Below are 20,512 nucleotides of genomic sequence, written 5' to 3' on the forward strand. Positions count from 1 at the left end.
TGTCCGGTGGACTCAATTAAGAAATACGCTTCAGCAACCGAAATGCGGGGTGGGTGTCGTTGTCAGAGACTGACACACTCCTAACCTCCAACCTAATGGAATCATTAGCAACAGTGTGCTGTTTCCAGGCTAGACAACTCATCTCGTGAGTGCTGCCCAAGGTATGTCTTTATTGAGACCCTCTCTATCAGATGCCAAACGCAGTACCCATCTCTGTTCTATTCTGAAGAGGGCATCTTTCGTTATGCCAGAGTGTGCTTTTAGGACACACCATCTGATGGAATGTGGTGGATGGTGTAGGGTGTGGAAATGTGCCGTCATCTTGGTGTTGGTCTTACAACACCTGAAATTGCTGTGGTGTTCCGTGATGCGAATCTTTATGGGTCTCGTGGTCATCCCTATGTAGAGGAGACCGTAGGGGCACATCAGCATATAGACCAAATTAGTAATGTTACAGTTAGTGTGTTTATTCAGCTGCGACCTGAGCCCATTAGCAAATGTGATTTCTTTAGTCATTTTTGTAAATGGACAAACCGTGCATGAGCCACAGGGGTAATGTCCCTTTACAGGTGGCAAATCCCACAAGCATCTTTGGGCTACTGTGGTATGTACCTTGGGTCTGGTATGTATCAGCATGTCTTTGAGGTTGCTTGTTCTTTAAAAAGCAAATCTCGGTAGTGGGAACTGTAAACCCCCTGTATTAAGGATCCCCCAATGTTTCTTGATAATGGTTTTCAAATGGTTGGAGTCAGGGGTAAACGTGGTGACACAGTGCCTCTTTCTGCACTTCTCTTCCTTTTTTCTGTACATTTATTGTTTCTTTCTTCAACTCTCTTGTTAGTTGTATCACTTCTCTTGCTTCTTTCTGAACCTCTGTTACTTCTTTCAGCACTTCTCTTGCCTCTTTCTGCACTTCTCTTGCCTGTTTCTGCACTTATCTTGCCTTTTTCTGCACTTCTCTTGCCTATTTCTGCACTTCTCTTCCTGCATTCTGCACATCTCTTGCCTCTTTTTGCACTTCTCTTGCTTCTTTCTGCACCTCTCTTGCCTATTTCTGCACCTTACTTGCCTCTTTCTGTGCCTCTCTTGCCTCTTTCTGTACCTCACTTTCCTCTATCTGTACTTCTTTTGCCTCTTTCTGCACTTCTTTCCTCTTACCGTACCTTACTTGCCTCTTTCTGCACTTCTTTGCCTCTTTTTGCACTTCTCTTGCTTCTTTCTGTGCCTCTCTTGCCTCTCTCTAAGAACTTCTCTTGCTTCTTTCCGCACTTGTCTTGGCTCCTTTTGTACTTCTATTCCCTCTTTCTGTACTTCCCATGCTTCTTTCTGCACTCCTCTTTCTGTACTTCTCTTCCCTCTTCTTGCGCTTCTCTTCCCACTTTCTACACTTCTCTTTCTGCACTCCTCTTGCCTCTTTCTTTACTTGTCTTCCTTCTTTCTGCACTCCTCTTGCCTCATTCTGCACTTCTCTTGCCTCTTTCTGCACTTCTCTTCCCTCTTTCTGCACTTCACTCTTGCCTATTTGTGCACCTTACTTGCCTATCTCTGTACCTCTCTGTCTCTTTCTGCACCTCACTTTCCTCTTTCTGCACTTCTTGTGGCTCTTTCTGCACTTCTCTTGCTTCTTTCGGTACCTATCTTGCCTCTTTCTGCACCTCACTTGCCTCTTTCTGTGCCTCTCTTGCCTATTTCTGCGCCGTACTTGTCTCTTTCTGTACCACTCATTATTCTTCCTGCACCTCACTTCCCTCCTGCTGCACTTCTCTTGCCCCTTTCTGCATTTCTCTTGCCTCTTTCTGCACTTCTCTTGCCTCTTTCTGCACTTCTCTTGCCTCTCTCTGCACAAGTCTTACTCTTTCTGCACCTCTGTTTCTTTTTCTGCACTTCTCTTGCCTTTTTCTGCACCCCTGTTGCTTCATTCTGCACTTTCCAGGCTTCTTTCTGCATTTGTCTTGCTTCTTTCTCCACCCCTGTTGTCTCTATCTGCACTCGTCTTCCCTCTTTCTCTACCTTTCTTCCCTGTTTATGCATCTCACTTGCTTCTTTCTACACCTCTGTTGCTTCTTTCAGCAATTCCCTTGCCTCTTTCTGCAGTTTGCTTGCCTGTTTCTGCACCCCTCTTCCCTGAATGTGCAACTCTCTAGCCTCTTTCTACACATCTCTTCCCTCTTTCTGCACTTCACTTGCTTCTTTTTGCACTTCTCTTGGCTCTTTCTATACTTCTCTTCCCTGTTTTGCGCTTCTCTTCCCTCTATCTGCAGATCTCTTTCCTCTTTCTGTACCTTACTTGCCTCTTTCTTCACTTCTTTTGCCTCTCTTCACTTCTCTTGGCTCTTTCTCCACTTCTATTTCTTCTTTTTGCACTTCTCTTGTATCTTTCTACAAGTCTATTGCTTCTTTATGTACCTTACTTGCCTCTTTATGTACCTCTCTTTCTGCATCTCACTTGCCTCTTTCTGCACTTCATTTGCCTCTTTCTGAACTTCTTTGCTTCTTTCTGCATTTCTCTTGGCTTTCTGAACTTCTCTTGCTTCTTTCTGCTTTTCTCTTGGCTCCTTTTGTACTTCTGTTTCCTCTTTCTGTACTTCTCTTGCTTCTTTCTGCACACCTCTTGCCTCTTTTTGCGCTTCTCTTCCCTCTTTCTGCACTTCCCTTTCTGCACTTCCCTTTCCTCTTTCTATACTTCTATTGCCTCTTTCTGCACTTCTCTTCCTTCTTTCTGCACTTCTCTTGCCTCTTTCTGTACTACTGTTTCCACTTTCTGCATCTCACTTGCCTCTTTCTGCCCTCTCTTGCCTCTTTCTGACCTTCTCTTGCCTCCTTCTGCACTTCACTTGCCTAATTTTGCATCTTACTTGTCTCATTCTGTACCTCTCTTGCCTCTTTCTGTATATCTCTCAGTTGCCACTTGCTGTACTTCGCTTGCTTTTTATTGCACCTCTCTTGCCTCTTTCTGCACCGCACCTGCCTCTTTCTGTACCTCTCTTGCCTATTTCTACACCTTTCCTCTTTCTGTACCTCTCGTGCCTCTTCCTGCACCTCACTTCCCTCTTTCTGCACTTCTCTTGCCCCTTTCTGCATTTCTCGTGTCTCTTTCTGCACATCTCTTGCCTCTTTCTGTACTTCTCTTGCCTCTTTCTGTACTTCTCTTGCCTCTTTCTGCACTTCTCTGGCCTCTTTCTGCACTTCTCTTGCTTTTTTCTGGACACCTCTTGCCTTTTTGTTCGGATCTCTTGCCTGTTTCTGCATTTCTTTTGGCTCATTCTCCACTTCTCTTGCATGTTTCTGCACTTCTTCTGCACGTTTCTTACTCTTTCTGCACCTCTGTCATTTTTTTCTGCACTTGTCTTGCCTCTTTCTGCACACCTGTATCTTCATTCTGCACTTTCCATGCTTCTTTCTGCATCTGTCTCGATTCTTTCTGCACCCCTGTTGTCTCTTTCTGCACTCGTCTTCCCTCTTTCTCTACCTTTCTTGCCTGTTTATGCATCCAACTTGCCTCTTTCTGCACTTTTCTTGCTTCTTTCTACACCCCTTTCTGCCGTTCTCTTGCCTGTTTTGTTGTAAACGAATCTAGGACCCTAGTGTAATTTTCTCAATTCATGCCCTTATATAGGTATACTTTATCATGTCCTTATATAGGCATAGAAATCACTACCATATTTGGCCTCAGCCTTGCAGCCCAAATACGGCATGGCTACTTCCACTAAGTTCCGAGAATCAACAATGATTTCTTGGAAAAACCTGCATTCAGCAGCTAGGGACTTCCCCCTGCGTGAATATTAAGTTCTCCAAGAACTCCTGGCATTTTCTAAGAAGTTAGCCTTTGAGTGACGTTATTAAGTCCAAACATCCGTCAAACTCGGCACCTTCAAAGTATAAATATGCCTAGGTTTGCTCAGACAAACACACGGTGGTTTGGAGCAGATGGACTATCTACTTGCCCGACGCCCTGCAGCAGCAAGTGCCAAAGGTAGCCGACCCTCCAACTGACGCCTTGAGAGAGACGCTGTCTTTTCTCTTGCCGAGAAATCCAGCTCCAGTGTTTCTGGCTTACCCTTGCGGGTATCTGGGAAATCAGGTCCTGAGAGAGAGATACAAGACCTCCTTCATTCTAATACCAAGGTACGGAGCTGATTAGACCTCTTAGAGAATTCTTGGAATAGATTCCTGGCAGAGAACTACTAAACTTAGGCTACTCCTCACTTACTCCTTCCCTAGTACTAGACTTAGGTTAGGTACACCAGGGTAGGCGTATTTTAGAAGCACCAGTTGAGTACTTTTAGTCATTATTTATTACTGTATGTATTTTATACATTTTACGCACTTTATGGCTTGGAAACCATATCATGCTTTTACAGTACTACTTTATAATACTGTTCGTATTATATGCAGTGTACTTTATAACCAGTATTACGATTGTAGCAGTTAATTTCTTATGCTTGAGAAAGAAGACTGTTCAATAAATACCTTTTATTGAAAACGCCCGTCTCTCTATTTCTCTGCATCTCTGGTGAAACGGAGCATGCACGATTGACTGAGTAAAATAGCTACCTATCGTTCCTGCGACTCTAGAGATTGTTTTCTTATTCCTGGGAAACAAAGTTGTCATGTATATGCGGTTGTCAGAAATGAATGCCTTCTTGTCAATTCAAGAAAGTTTCTAGTGACCTGAGCTAGCTGGCACTCACTATTAAGTTTAATATATTTGGTAGAGACCTAGTCGACCTCAGTCCTAAGTCTAAACTACAGTATATATTATTCCAATGCGCAGAGCCTATTGGGAATATAGGAACTACACTACATGGCGCCCAACGTTTGGTAATGCGATAATTTAACGCTAGGTACTAGAGTAACTCAGTCGTGCTTTTCACACAGAGTCCTTTTTTCCCGTAATATACTCCAATAGACGTCTGCAGTGGGTAAAAGGATAATATCCGCCAAAACTGAGTAGGACGAAAATCCTATGTATTAGTTTTTGGTTTGTTCAACGTTGAAGGAAACAGCGTTCCAAAATATTGTGCACGAAATCTTTGTTTCCTTGAAACTTGTTCTGCAAACTTTCATTAAACAATGTCGAATAACGGCGACAACAACGCAACCGGTGGAGCTGCAGTAGATGCGAATCATCCGGGCTTTGACGTTACAGGGTTTAGTGAAGAAGACGATGATGCTATAATCATCCCGGCAAATATAAGGAAAACCATAACTATAAAACTTATAGAAAATGGGGTATCATCGAGAGGTGGTAAAGCTATATTTGTTATAGAGACACATGACTATCGGCAGACAGAGGTATTCTATTCATGGATTACTTTTCCACAAGCAAATCCAGTAACACAGGAGTTCCACTACTACAAAGCAGAGGAACATCCAGCGGAATACGTTCCTTTCGAGGACGTTGAAATTCCACTAACTTACCAAGAGCATCAGCTCTGGTTTAAAGGAGCCCTACAACATCAAAATCACATTACTAGGCTCGGTCCACTAGGTAGACCAGGAACAACATGGCCGGTACTAGCCAGCTACACACCACATCCTGCCATTAACGGAATGACAGGTCTAGAACTGTTAGCTCAGCTGAAAAAGTTAATTAAAATACATAGACAATTGGTTCAATATGTCATGTGAACCTTAACAGTCCACCCTGATATAAGGATTCCACAGCACACCCCTCACTAGGGGCACACAAACAAAATTACACCACAGACTATACAGCCAGTCATTGGTAAATTACCCGCAAAGAGGGAACAAAGTCCGTTTTGGTTAGCTCAAAAAATCACTCAGATAGAGGCAGTATTTCCTGATAGTACACCTCATGAGAAACACAGAATTCTGACAATCTGTTTACCAATGGGGATAGCACCACATGCGGAGGACTGTGACACTTGGGTACAGTCTTTGCTTCAATCTACACAAAAACACATGGTGTACCGTCCATGGCGGTAATACCAGACGTTCTGAGACAAATTCAAAATGAATACGGTCCAGAACCGGCTTTAAATCTAGGTATGAAATTACTGAAATATTTCAAACAGGTCTCAGCTATATTATTAGCTAATATCAAAGGTGAAGCATCATCCGTGGCAATCCGCCAGAAGTTAAAAGAAACAGATATAACAGATCAACCATATGAGCTTGCTAGAATTATTGAAAAATCTTATGAAGAATTAGGAAGAGATAGTTTGGGTGGGAAACCAGTAAACCCTGAATTAGCAGAAAATCCTGAAAAGGTATTTATTAAAAACAATCTCACTACTCCTAAAAAGAAGTGGGAAAATACTAAACAGACATTTCCTAGAGAGAAAAGCTCTCAGTCCAGAGGAAGATCTCCCCAAAGGTGAGGTATGTCTCCCCAACGGGATCCCTCTGAAAAAAGGTATAATCTTAGGAATAGGGATAATTTGAAAAAAACCTGACAGATATCAAGATAATGATACACGTCCCTCTCGATCTTTTCAGACTTCCTTGCAGAAATCGGAAAGAAGGGGACGGTCAGAACACAAGGAAGAACTCGTCAAGTCCAAAGACAAAGAACCCGTTCACCAAAGCACAAAAACTCAACTTTCCAAAAAGAAGGTAGCAAGCATAAAAATCAGACATGCCGAGGATCTTGAGGACACATTGTTCGCAGGATCCTGAAGGATCATCTAGAGACAGTGGACTTGAATGAATGCATTCAGGTTGAAACTGCCGACACCAGGGTTAGTGTACCCCACAAGTTATATGAAGTAACACTCCGGATGGAGGGGGACATAACTAGAAAAATAAGAGCACTCTTTTGGGAAAAGCTCTCTAAGGGCTATGTCATTCTTCTAGCTGAACAAGACTGGCCGCCTGAATTTGTCAGGGAGTGCCCACATAGCGAAGAGATAATTATGCCAGCCTTCTCAAATCACATCCCAATTCCTAAAAAATACACTTATGCCAGAAAATGGGCAGTAGCTCAGGCTCCAGCATTATATAAAAATCATGTAGGATGAGATGAGGATTCTCCTCACCATAAAATCCAGTTAAAAAATCAACCTTCAGCACAAAGGCAGTACCCAGTTAAGCAAGAAGCTACAAAACAATTCAGTGAGATTTTAAATCAACTTGAATATCAAGGGGTGATTGAAACATGCACCTCGTCAATGAACAATCCTTTGTTTCCTGTCTCCAAACTAGACAATTCATATTGTCTGGTATTGGATTACAGACACTTAAAATCTTGTTGCAAAACTTTTGCAGTACAAAATGCACACAGTGCAGCACTGATGAATAACATTGTGCGCAAAAAATATAAAACCACATTAGATATTTCAAATGGGTTTTTCTGTCAAAACATTACACCCGAAAGCAGGCATCTGACCGCTTTCTCAATTATGGGGACACAGTGACAATTTTGCTGTCTCCCCCAAGGATTCAAGAATAGTCCAGGGTTATTTTCAGCCAGGGTAACAGAGTTACTACAAACGTATGATGATGAGGCATTATCTTATGTTGATGACATCTATCTTACAGATGACGACTTGGACAGGCACTTGTAAAGAGTGAATACCATAATACTTGGGTTCGCTTCTGAAGGGTATACATTTAATTTTAAGAAATCATGAATTGCCCACCTCAGCGTCCTATTTCTAGGATACAAGTTATCAAGTGAAGGCAAGAGCCTGGCAGCAAACTTTCTAGAGAAATGTGCCCTGCTCCAAGCTCCAATAACGCAGAAAAACGTAGTCCATTCTAGGTTTCCTGAACTTTGGAAGAACTTATGTTCTGAATTACGCAGAAAGGGTTAAACCTCTCTACGAACTAATCAAACCTGATTTCAAACCAACTAATTGGACTTGAGCACATACAGAAATTCTGCGTTCAGTCTAAACAGACATGTTAGCAAAAACACAGTTACAGACACGCGAAAACGTTCGCAATCTTGTGATCCGAATCATCCCAGGGAGATGTGGATTCACGTACCTGACCATTAATGAGGGAGAAACAGTACCAATAGCATACAAATCACAATTGTACACACAAGCAGAAATGAAATTCACTTCTACTGAGAAAATTCTGACAGCGGTTCAAACTGCAGTAGCAAAGGAGAGAGCTCTCGCACAGGGTAAATGCATAATGATCGTTACACCTGTTCCTGCCTTAGAGGCAGTAACAAAAGCAAGCATCCCAAATGCTAAAGCTTTACACCCAAGATGGATTCAATGGGTTAACTCTCTTGGTGCAACAGACATTGAATACGTTTTTGACCCCAGCTAGAAAACACAAGAATTTCTCCAATACGAACAGGAATGTCTTCTGCCGACCGAAATTCTGCCTCTTGAACATTACGGATGTATAATATATACAGACGGATCAGCACAGCCCGCATTCGGAGGTAAGCAAGCTTCTAGTGCTGCGTGCACGATTGTTAAAGGTCGCTGGCGCGAAGGCAAATTCCGACCTATGGTCACAAAAACTCAATCACTCGGAGACTGTACAGCTCAGCGAGCTGAACTACAGGCTTTCAAGATGGCGCTTGAAAATACCGATCGTGAATTCCCCACACTAATAGTGTGCGATTCGTATTTCTTACAATGAAAATGAGCAGAACTTGGTTCAAAACGGTTTCAAAGACTCAAAGGGCGGCACAATTAAGCATAAAATGCTTTGGGAACAAGTAGTTCTTTTACAGAAAGAACTACAAAAGACTCATGTGATCCATACACTTAGTCATCAGCGTGATGGCGTTCACGTTGCAGGGAATTCATTGGCTGATGAAGCCGCGAAGGCAGCTGTGCAAATGGCTTCCGTAGCTGCAATCACTCGGTCAAAAACAAAAATAGACCGCGAAATAATGCAGGCTGTCACTGCTTCAGTCAAAGACAGTGGTAAGACACTCCTGAAAGGCTTTCCAGTAAAGTACTCATATATAACTGATGCAAATAATGTTCTGTTTGCTCGAATCCCTGGAGTGGGGGACAGAGCAATCCCAAACATGGAACACGGGTTAGGACTAATTGTAGCAGCACATGAAGGGCTTGCATCTACACACGCGGGAGTTTCCGCCACAGTGTCATTATTAAAACAGAGATACTGGTGGCCGCGCATGAGGAAACAAACTAGAAACTATGTTCTAGAATTTGAAATCTGCCAGAAAATGAAAGTTTCTACAGTGAAATGTCCTGCCCAGACGCCCCTTCTGATTTCAGATAAACCACTAGCGTGTGTTTACCTTGACCACTGTGGTCCCTTAACATGGGATGGCAACTATAAATATATTATGGTCGCAGTGGATTCCTGAACCAGATTTATTTGGTTATGGCCCCAGCGCTCCGCTGACGCCAGAACTGTTATAAAGAATTTGCGAGTCTTTATCGGCACATACGCAATCGGCACGCTACATTCTGACCAGGGTCCTGCGTTTAGTTCAAAAGCTTACAAGGAGGCTATGGTTAGCTTGGGCGTTGCATTGCGGTTTTCTAGTCCCTTCCAGCCTGAGGGTAATGCGGTATTGGAAAGAAAAAACTGTGACATAAAGCAATCCATAGCAGCTAAGGTATTAGGTTCGGGTGATGGGTGGGTCAAACATTTAATAAGTGTCCAACGTAGTCTTAACAATCTGCCAAGAAATTCTCTGGGGGTAATCACTCATTATGAATTACTGTTTGGTACTAGAATGATAATCGAAGACCTCGATTGTCAAACTTCAGAGGTGGAACAAAAACCCTTTGATGTCAAACATCGTTTGGCTGTTTTACAGGACTTAAATGAAACAAGAAGAAGTCTGAGTAACACGTTGGAAAAGCCAACAGCCACTAAAGAAAAACCACCTGTCCCAGGAAGACCTGTCTGGGTTTCAAAGATTGGGGATCTAGTCAAGGAAAAGATAGCGGTGAAGAAGGAATTTGGGCCTTCTTACAGAAAAGCAGTAGCTGTCTTAGCAATCCAAGGAAGAAGATCAGTAGTACTACCGCCCCTTGCTGGTAAAAAGGAGAACCGAGTCATGTCCATCGACCTGGTCAAACCACAACATGTGGCCAATAATAAGTAGTAGGCAAAGTGGACTCCCAAGATGTAGCAGAAGACCAAATCTTGCTACTATCCAAGAGGTTCAAACTGAAAGACTTATCAACTTTGAGAAAACCTGCAGTAAGAAAAGAAGGACTATGCAACAAAGCCATGGAACTCATGCCTCTTGAGACCCAAATAACAGTTTGTCAAGAAACATCTGTCTACAATGTTGTAGCCACTGACTATACCAATATGACAAAGGAAGAAGCAACTCCAAAGATTAATAACAATCCTGATGCAATTACAACAATTGAGAGAACTGCCTCTGGCTATTTCATCAACTTTGATACATTTTCTGAGGATCCCAGTGAACCGGAAGAAACGCCAGCAAATAAAACTCTCAAAGAAAAAACAACAGAACTCTTTCATCAACTTGACAAAATATATCTGGTTTCACCATGGATTGAATTTTGGATTGGTTTAGGTGTATTTTTCCTCCTGCTCTGGCTGAATTTAGTTTTAAGCTTGGGTCAAATGATAGATGGAAAATACAGTAAAATGGACACAGCAAGTCAGAAAATCAACTTGGTCCTAAAACCTCACAAATCATCCCACCGTGAAAAAAGAGACCTGTCGTCAGTGAACATCACAGTCGTTCCTATACCTGGTGGTATAGCATGGGATAGAACTGATTATAACATCTATGGCCCGGTGGAGCTGTTGAAGATTCTACACCCGTTCAAGGTTTCATTAAGTGACTTTGTATCACCCAGCACATTTACTGATGATTGGGACTTTGAGACTATTAATAATATGCTGTCAGATTTAGAAATGTCTGCAAAATTTACTGAACATGACTATTTAGAAGGGTCATCAGATAATGAACAAAGGTATTGTTTTAATCATTATGGTTACCACTATTTGCACAAATCTGCAAGTCCTAGGAATGTTTTGACATATAATCAATGGGAACATTGTCCCACGCCACCAAAAGGCAGCTCAAAAACATTTCATGAAAAGTTTTCGTACTTCTCATGGTTAAATGTTACAAATCCAGAAGCGTTTTATTTCAAAAATGTAAATAAGACAGGAATGAAAACAATGTTGACCAATACTAAACAAATTTATTCTGCAAACTGTTATGCTCAGCTATCTACATTAGGTTTTCGACTTTTGGAAAGACAACATTGAGACAAAAACTGTCTGGGGCACGAAAGACTGGCAGGTACAAGGTTTAGGGGCCTTGTTCAGAGCCTGCGTTCTACCAGAACAAATAATGTTTTTAAACAACACTGTTCAACAAACTTCTTGTCTTGGCCTGGCTAAGATAAAAGATTTAAATAAACCGTCTCTACCTAAACCCACTTCTGAGAGTAATAACACTACAGAAAAGGAGGTAGACGTACCATATATTTTAACACAAACCAGAACTAATCCTGATTGGAAAAAATGTTTAATCTGCCCCACAGACACCAATAAAAGTCATAATAGATTCCTGAACAAAACACAGGGGTTAAAACTGAACAGGCCAGATCCAAGATACTCCCAAAGACTACATCCAGGGATAGTGACAATATACAGTGTAGGAAAACCTTGTTTTGAGTGGCTAAAGACATCCACACTTCCGGAAATCAAACAACACTTATCTTTACTTAAAGAAAGCAATGATTTGCGAGATTTCTTAATGGGGCCTCGCAAATCACGGCAAAACGTTTCATATACGCTGGTATATACGCTGCGTACAACGAAGCTTGGAAAATAACGCAAATGGAAACTACAGAATGAATAGGATAAATTGATCGTATTAATTTAAAGAAAGCTCTCTCTGTAGTGGACAATGGGTTAACGACTCTGTCCTCCAGGATATATTCTTTGGACAGCATTGCATCATCTGCAATTGACGTAATGGAACAGGACTTGCTAATGTTGCAACATGGCCAGTCTCAATTACGTTCTATAATGCAGTTAGGCTGGACGTTGCAAAACCTTTGTTCAGGTCACGTGCCATGGCGTCTAATCAACACAACGTCATTGTTTGCTGTATTTAACCTTACAGATAAACAAATCTCTTCGGCACAAAGAGGAGCAGACTATACGGTGCTGAGCATTGAAAAACTGGAAAGATTACCATTGACAGTTTCTGAGAAGCCTGTCATTGAATGGATAATTCATGGCACCATCATGATACCAGAGACTATTTTCCAATTTCAGTATTGTCTACAGCATATGCCAGCGGGCCTGTATGAAAGGTTGGATAAAGAATACATTAATTCAACATGGACTTTACCTTACACACACAAATGTTGGAACAAGGGAAAAGAGGTATTCCTTAGTGGTAAAAATTGTAAGAACTCACTAAGTGGTACACTTTTGTGCAAGGGTATTAATTTACACGGAGCCTGCGACGGTTCTGCAAATAACCTCTCTTGCCACCTGCACGTTACTCCCTCCACAGTGATAGAACCCATTTTCAGGCAGCTATCCAATGGCAGTTACGTTATGTTGAATGATCACAGCTGCTGTGGCATGATGCCAGGAAAACTTTATCTCGTTAGTGTGTCATCCATGGTCACTTGTTGTATGCAAGTATTGTATCCAACTCACAAGACAGACAGTGGGACGGCATTAAGGCCTTCACTGAATATCTCTTCTATACGAATTGATACTTTAAGCAGAATAAAAGCCACTCTTTTGCAAAAATCTGTGCCACTGACCTCGTCTAAAGGTATGATCTGCAAGTTGCGAGGACATCTGCAGAGATACATGCATTATTATCAACGAACTGGCCAGTACATTTCGCAGAAATGTTAAGTCAAACCTTAAACATGTCTGATACCAGTGGCATCACACATGTATTTAAGATGATTTTTTCGGGACTGTTTAACACCATTCGAAGCAGTCCTCTGCATTTTTCCAAACTTCGTGCACTCCGTGTTCGGCGGCCTGCCTCTCATCTTGGGACTCGTAGCAGGAATTCAATTTTTATTCCTTCTGCTCCGATATGGCAAGTCTGGCAACCAACGATACCCAGACCAACATGGAAGGGACCCTCCTTGCCATGAGGTATCGTGAGAGGATTACACAGATTCTTGGCTTGGCTTGTTTAAGAGATCTGAACACAACATGGTTTCTTTCGTTCAGAGCAATCTGGCAAGATTGCATCTTACCTGTTCTACGATGCCTGCTTTGCGGAGAGGAATGCGTGTTAGACATCTGTCTTACACTTCCATCAGACCTGCCATCGGATGTCGACGCCTTGCTAGGTCCGGTAACGACTCATGCATTGTGTTGTCCCCAACGACTACCAATCCTGATGACGGCATTCATTGAGGTCTCACCAGTAAGTCTAACTGAGGGTGAGATACGAGGATCAACAGGCACACAGGTACCATCTGATATGAACACTGCTAATGCAGCATCTGACGCTGACTGCAATGCTTTTCATCTTTGCACATTTGATCTGCTAGATCAAATAGTTCCACTTTCACCTACTGTGGTAGACGATTTCTTTGCCAGCCTTGACAATCTGATGTTTTCTCCTGACACCGAGAATAACTTTAGATTCTTGCACACAGCGTTCCCTGAACTCTGAAATTCGGCCTTCAATTTTTCAAAACCTAAAATTCTAACATTGGGACTCTATTTTTTCACAAACGATTTGAATTTTTTCTCTTCAAAAACATTGAACTTTCTGGCACAGACTAATCTGCTTAAAGTAGACCTATTCTTGGAGAACAATAATTTTTTTTTTTTTTTTAGAGACACTATTTGGCCTTGTCCTCATTACTACGACTATTAATATGTTATGTTATGAAATGGTCTCAAATTTTTTTTCTGTACTTAAGAGCCATTTTCATAAATGTAAATTCATGACTCATTCAGTTTGCATAGCTAGATACAATACTATATGCTTAGAATGTCATCAGTTCCTTAAAAAATGCGTACTGTAGAAATACTCAATATTTTTTTTCATGTACAACCATTTCAAGTGCATTTTTATGTATTTTGGGGTGGGATTGTAAACACTAGCTTTAGATATGTTAAGTGCTTATTAGGTTAGCTTTATAGAACTTAAGATCGTGGAGTGGGTGTTGTAAACTAATCTAGGACCCTAGTGTAATTTTCCCGATTCATGCCCTTATATACGTATACTTTATCATGTCCATATGTAGGCATAGAAATCACTACCAAGTTTTTGCTTAAGCCTTGTAGCCCAAATACGGCATGGCTACTTCCACTAAGTTCCGAGAATCAACAACGATTTCTTGGAAAAACCTGCCTTCAACAGCTAGGGACTTTCCCCTGCTTGAATATTAAGTTCTCCAAGAACTCCTGGCATTTTCTAAGAATTTAGCCTTTGAGTGACGTTATTAAGCCAAAACATGCGTCAAACTCGGCACCTTCAAAGTATAAATATGCCTAGGTTTGTCCAGACAAACACACGGTGGTTTGGAGCAGATCGACTATCTACTTGCCCGACGCCCTGCAGCAGCAAGTGCCGAAGAAAGCCGACCCTCCAACTGACGCACTGAGAGAGACACTCAGGCACATGCATCAAGCGATTTAGGAATCGCAAACGGTGCGAATCGCAACATTCGGCCGTTTGCGATTCCCAAATCACTATTTGGGATACATCATCCTAAAAGTGATGAAATCGCTATATTTGCGATTTTTTAAAGTGCGATTGCTTTTAAGGAATCGCAATTTTGCGATTCCTTAAAAGCAATGCATGAAACTGAAAAAAATTGCGATTTCGCAATTAGAGAGAAAAAATTACCATGAGGTTGGACCTCATGGTAATTTTGCGAAATGTTTAAAATATGCAATTTTGCGCTTTTTTTTAACTTTCATGTTGTGCACACACATGCCCTTAGGGCATGTGTGTACACAACATATGTGCATTGTTTGATTTCAGGGGTGCAACAGGGTGTCCTTTGGACACCCCTGCACCCTTGAAATTGCAATCTCAATTTGCGATTAGCTAATTGCGAATCGCAAATTGAGATTGTCTTCCCATTCATTCCTATGGGCCTCTAGGCCCATAGGAATGAATGGGAAGGGATTCCTTAATTCGCAAAATACTAATCGCAATTAAGGAATTCTAAGGAATCGCAATTTATTTAGCGATTTCTTAATGCATAGGCATTTGCAATTCCTTAATTGCGATTCCTTAAAAATCGCAATTAAGGAATCGCAAATGCCGAGATTGATGCATGTACCTGACTGTCTTTTCTCTTGTCGAGAAATCCAGCTCCAGTGTTTCCGGCTTACCCTTGCGGGTATCTGGGAAATCGAGTCCTGAGAGAGAGATACAAGACCTCCTTCATTCCAAAACGAAGGTACGGAGCTGATTAGACCTCTTAGAGAATTCTTGGAATAGATTCCTGGCAGAGAACTACTAAACTTAGGCTACTCCTCACTTACTCTTTCCCTAGTACAAGACTTAGGTTAGGTAAAACGGGATAGGCGTATTTTTGAAGCACCAGTTGAGTACTTTTAGTCATTATTTATTACTGTATGTATTTTATACATTTTACGCACTTTATGGCTTAGAAACCATATCATGCTTTTGCAGTACTACTTTATAATACTGTTCGTATTATATGCAGTGTACTTTATAACCAGTATTACGATTGTAGCAGTTCATTACTTATGCTTGAGAAAGAAGACTATTCAATAAATACCTTTTATTGAAAACGCCCGCCCCTCTATTTCTCTGCATCGCTCGTGAAACGAAGCATGCACGATTGACTGAGAAAAATTTTGCAAATCCTTATTTTGCAAGCAGATTTCCTTGATACATACCATTAGGCCAAATTGCATTCGCAAACGCTGAAATTCTGTGAATTTCGGCGTTTGCGAAGTCAATTTGGCTTGATACATATGGCCCATAGACTTCTACACCGACAACACCCAGCTGATTCTCTCACTCACCAATAAATCCTCAGTCGCCAAGAACAACTTTTACGACTGAATGAAGGCTGTCGCCGCCTGGATGATGAACAGCTGCCTCAAGCTCAATTCAGAAAATACAGAAGTCCTCATCATAGGCTCCCATCTGCCTAGGATGACTCCTGATGGTCTGCAGCTCTTGGAACCTTCCCCACAGCCATAGACTAAGCGCAGAGCCTCAGCATCATCCTGGACTCCTCGCTCACCATGAGCCGCCAGATCAATGCTGTCTCCTCATCCTGCTTCCACACACTACGCCTGCTCTGAAACATCTTCAAATGTATCCCCACCAAGTCCAGAAAGACAGTCACCCACGCACTTGTCAGCAGCAGAATAGACTGCGACAATGCACTCCACGCCGGCATCACCCTGAAACTCCTCATGAAACAGCAGAACATCTAGAACACCTCAGCCAGACTCATCCACAACATCACCCGATGCAGCCACATCACCAGCCACCTCAGAGATCTCCTCTGGCTCCCAGTCAACAAAAGAATCACCTTGAAGCTCCACACACATGCCTACAAAACCCTACACGATGCTGGATCTGCGTACCTAAACCACAGCCTCCCATTCCACTTACCCACCACAGACCTCTGATCTGCCCAAATGGCCCTTCTACCATTCCAGGTATTGCAAGATCACAGCCGGAGGAAGATCTTTGTACTACCTCCCAGCAAGACCTAGAACACCCTGCCATCCCACCTGAGGCAATCACCGTCACTGCCTCAATTCATGAAGGACCTCAAGACCTGGCTCTTCGACTGAACCAAAGCACCTTCGACGGACCAGCAGCTCTCATTCCCCTTCCTCATCCTCCCCCAGTGCCTTGAGACCCTCATGGGTGAGTAGTCACACTTTATAAGTATTGATTGATTGACCAAGGGTTGCATTGATGCTAGCACGGTGGCACTCATGAAGGTGGCCTTTGGAGGGGGGCGTTGTGGCAGTGACACATATGCATTTAGTGACTGAATTGCACCATGTGAAACCAGAAAATCTGGGACTAAATCAAGGCTTCCCCAGTTTACCAAATTGTGTGATCCTAGGAAATTGTTTTATTTCACTTTCCTTCCTTTTTCTTCATTATCACATATAAGAGAACCTCAAAATGTATGACTTCAAGATCTGCACTGTACAAAACCTTCTCCTCTCTTTAATTGAATAAACTATAATATTGTTCATGAATAATAGGTACCCAGGCCACCCATAGTGTACATATTACAACTGACTTGCCTCTTAGTTCACTAATGGCATTGTTTTGTTTTGTTTTTGGGGGGACATTGAATGTTTCTGAATTTATCTTTGAAAATTATCACTTAAAAAGAAAATACTTCTCAATGCACTGATATAATCTGATGTACTAAAGTGAAACGGTTCGCAATGTTAATGAAATGCACTTTTTTGATTCTTGAAGAAACGTAATCATATTTTTACACAGTTGCTGCAAGATGTCTTTAAAAATGAAGGTGTTCCCGATAAGCAGTGCAGGACAACCTAGTTGCTTCCTTTTTTAACTTCAATTAACGTTTAAACAAACGCTTGCCTGTTTAAACGAACATCTTTTTAATCATATTGCTGAGTCAAGAAACAGTAGCCCAGTGTTGCTGTTGACCAGGGGGCAGGTAAAGGTCAGAAGAGCCGCATGCGGCCCTCAGGCCGTAGTTTGAGTATCACTGCTCTAGAGCAAAAACTGACATAACTGCTTATTTTTAATTTGAATTTCACTTCAATTAAAGTGTTTTGTTCACTCAGGGCTTAGCCTTTATTTTACATGAATTCCAGAAGCATACAATCTAATGAATGGAACAAAGGAAGTTCCTTTTGATGAGTCATTAAATTGTTAACAATTTTAATTCTAATCTACTGCAATATACTCTAATATCAAGGTCTTCAATAATCTTTAAAGATATTTCACTACAATGTTTAACGTGTATGGTAATGTATATATTATAACGTAAGATGAATTGAACAAAGGTGGTCCCTTTTGATGAGCCATTAACTCCAAGTTTTTCAATAATCTCTAAATGTATCTAAATAAACACATTTGTAGAATCAAAATACATGCTGAAAAAACAATTATAATGCATATATTTGCAGAAAAACACCTGCGAGCAAGTCACTGTATCCAACCTGAGCTCACTCCTTCTCAGCTTACCTTTAAAGATCTTGTATGGGATGCCGAAACAAATGTGGTAAGTACAGTTCAATGGATATAGTTTCTCAGACACTTTGACATGCTTTATTTTTTTAATTTATTTTAAATTCCAAATCTATTCAATAATAGATGGGGAGCACTGAACATGGAACACGCACCGTACTTTTTGAAAGGAGATAATTCAGATAGAGCTTTTGAGTTCTGCAAGTTGAGTATCCACTTTTGAATCAGCAGCAATCTGTGGTGATTTTATCCATGTAAGGGGAAAGGCAAACCCATTGTATGTTCCTTGAGGTGAATCTTAAAAAGTTGAAACATAATTCACAGTATAATCCTTATCTTGAACAAACATAATTCACAGTATAATCCTTATCTTGAACGAGCCCACTTAGTTCGCTATATAGGAAGCGACTGTTGAAAGGTCAATGGCAATGTGAACAGGGATGGGCTGCAGCTAATTCAATACGCTCAGCCTTCTATGAACCTGTAACTATCTGAAAATCAAAACTATGAAGCTACACAACTACAATACCACATTGCCACTCAAAATAATCTTTTTCCTTCAGCTTAGATTTAGATCAATATGGACTGCAGAGACCGCAACCCTACAGGTATCGAGTAAAGGTCTGTATATTCTGGATGAAGAAACAACTGGTCTACTGGTACTGCTCTGGCCTGTGACAGAATTTTTGGTATAGTCAGATATGGTACACTGCTTTACACTCATTTGGAGTTTAGTAGGACTCCATGGAACTATTTATCATGTCTGAATTAAATTCTTTTCTCACTTTTAACCTGATAATTGCTGCCAGAACAGGGAGTAGATATTCCATTGTATGCAGACGAGGACCTACTGTATTTGAGACATGCTTGTGGATCAATCAATCAATCAATCATTGAAATTTGTATAGCGCGCTACTCACCCGTAAGGGTCTCAAGGCGCTGAGGGGAGGGGGGTCGCTACTGCTCGAACAGCCAGGTCTTGAGTTGTTTCCTGAAGGAGAGATGGTCCTGGGTCAGCCGAAGGTGAGTGGGGAGGGAGTTCCATGTCTTGGCTACCAGGTAGGAGAAGGATCTTCCTCCGATGGTGGATTTCCAAAATCGTGGGACGGAGGCGAGGGCAAGGCTGGCGGAGCGGAGTTGGCGGTGGGTGTGTAGAGTGTGAGGCGGCTGTTGAGGTTACTTCGGGCCCGTGTCGTGGAGAGCCTTGTGTGCGTGGGTGAGGAGTCTGAACGTGATCCTGTTGTTGATGGGGAGCCAGTGAAGGTCTTTCAGGTGGGCAGAGATGTGGCTGCGGCGAGGGATGTCCAGGATGAGTCGTGCTGAGGCGTTCTGAATGCGCTGGAGTCTTTTCTGGAGTTTGGCTGTGGTTCCAGCGTAGAGGGTATTCCCGTAGTCCAGACGGCTGGTAACGAGGGCCTGGGTGACCGTCTTCCTGGTTTCGGTGGGGATCCATCGGAAGATCTTTCGGAGCATGCGTAGGGTGTTGAAGCAGGATGATGAGACGGCGTTCACTTGCTTGGTCATGGTGAGGGAGGAGTCCAGGATGAAGCCCAGGTTGCGGGCGTGGTCCATTGGTTTAGGTGCGCTGCCCAGAGCAGGGGGCCACCAGGAGTCGTCCCAGGCGGAGGGAGAGGGTCCGAGGATAAGGACTTACGTCTCGTCTGAGTTCAGTTTCAGACCGCTGATCTTCATCCATTCTGCGACGTCTCTCATTCCTTCCTGGAGGTTGGCTTTGGCGGTGGTGGGTCGTTGGTGAGGGAGAGGATCAGCTGGGTGTCGTCGGCGTAGGAGATGATGTTGAGGTTGTGTTGGCGGGCGATGGCTGCGAGAGGGCTCATGTAGATGTTGAAGAGGGTGGGGCTGAGTGAGGATCCTTGCGGGACGCCGCAGATGACTTCGGTGGCCGCGGATCGGAACGGGGGGAGGCGGACTCTCTGGGTTCTTCCGGCGAGGAACGAGATGATCCACTCCAGGGCTGTTCCGTGGATTCCGGTGTTGTTGAGGCGTTATATTAGGGTGCGGTGGCATACGGTGCCGAAGGCTGCTGAGAGGTCCAGGAGGATGAGGGCAGCAGTTTCCCCGTTGTCGAGCAGGGACCTGATGTCGTCGGTGGCTGCTATGAGTGCGGTCTTGGTGCTGTGGTTTGCTCGGAAGCGGGACTGTGAGGGGTCGAGGTAGCCGTTGGTCTCGAGGAAGGCGGAGAGTTGTCTGTTGACGATCTTCTCGATGACTTTGGCTGGAAAGGGGAGGAGTGAGATGGGGCGGAAGTTCTTGAGGTCTGTGGGGTCCGCCGTGGGTTTCTTCAGGAGGGCGCTCAGCTCGGCATGTTTCCAGCTCTCCGGGAAGGTGGTGGATGTGAAGGAGTTGTTTATGATGTTCCGGAGTTGGGGTGCGATGACGGCGTCAGCTTTGTTGAAG

The 20,512-nt window shown here is 42.7% G+C and overlaps 1 protein-coding gene across 1 annotated transcript in view; it reads left to right on the forward strand.

The window, feature by feature from the left end:
* Nucleotides 1–20,512, forward strand: part of NPHP1 (nephrocystin 1) — a 699,686-nt gene that overhangs the window by 312,082 nt on the left and 367,092 nt on the right. The window contains exon 10 of the mRNA XM_086926892.1: nucleotides 18,034–18,128. Within this exon, the coding sequence (XP_086783018.1) occupies nucleotides 18,034–18,128 (95 nt within the window). The remainder of the gene's footprint in view (nucleotides 1–18,033; nucleotides 18,129–20,512) is intronic.

This window comes from Lissotriton vulgaris, chromosome 6 (assembly GCF_964263255.1).
Source record: "Lissotriton vulgaris chromosome 6, aLisVul1.2, whole genome shotgun sequence".
NCBI lineage: Eukaryota > Metazoa > Chordata > Amphibia > Caudata > Salamandridae > Lissotriton > Lissotriton vulgaris.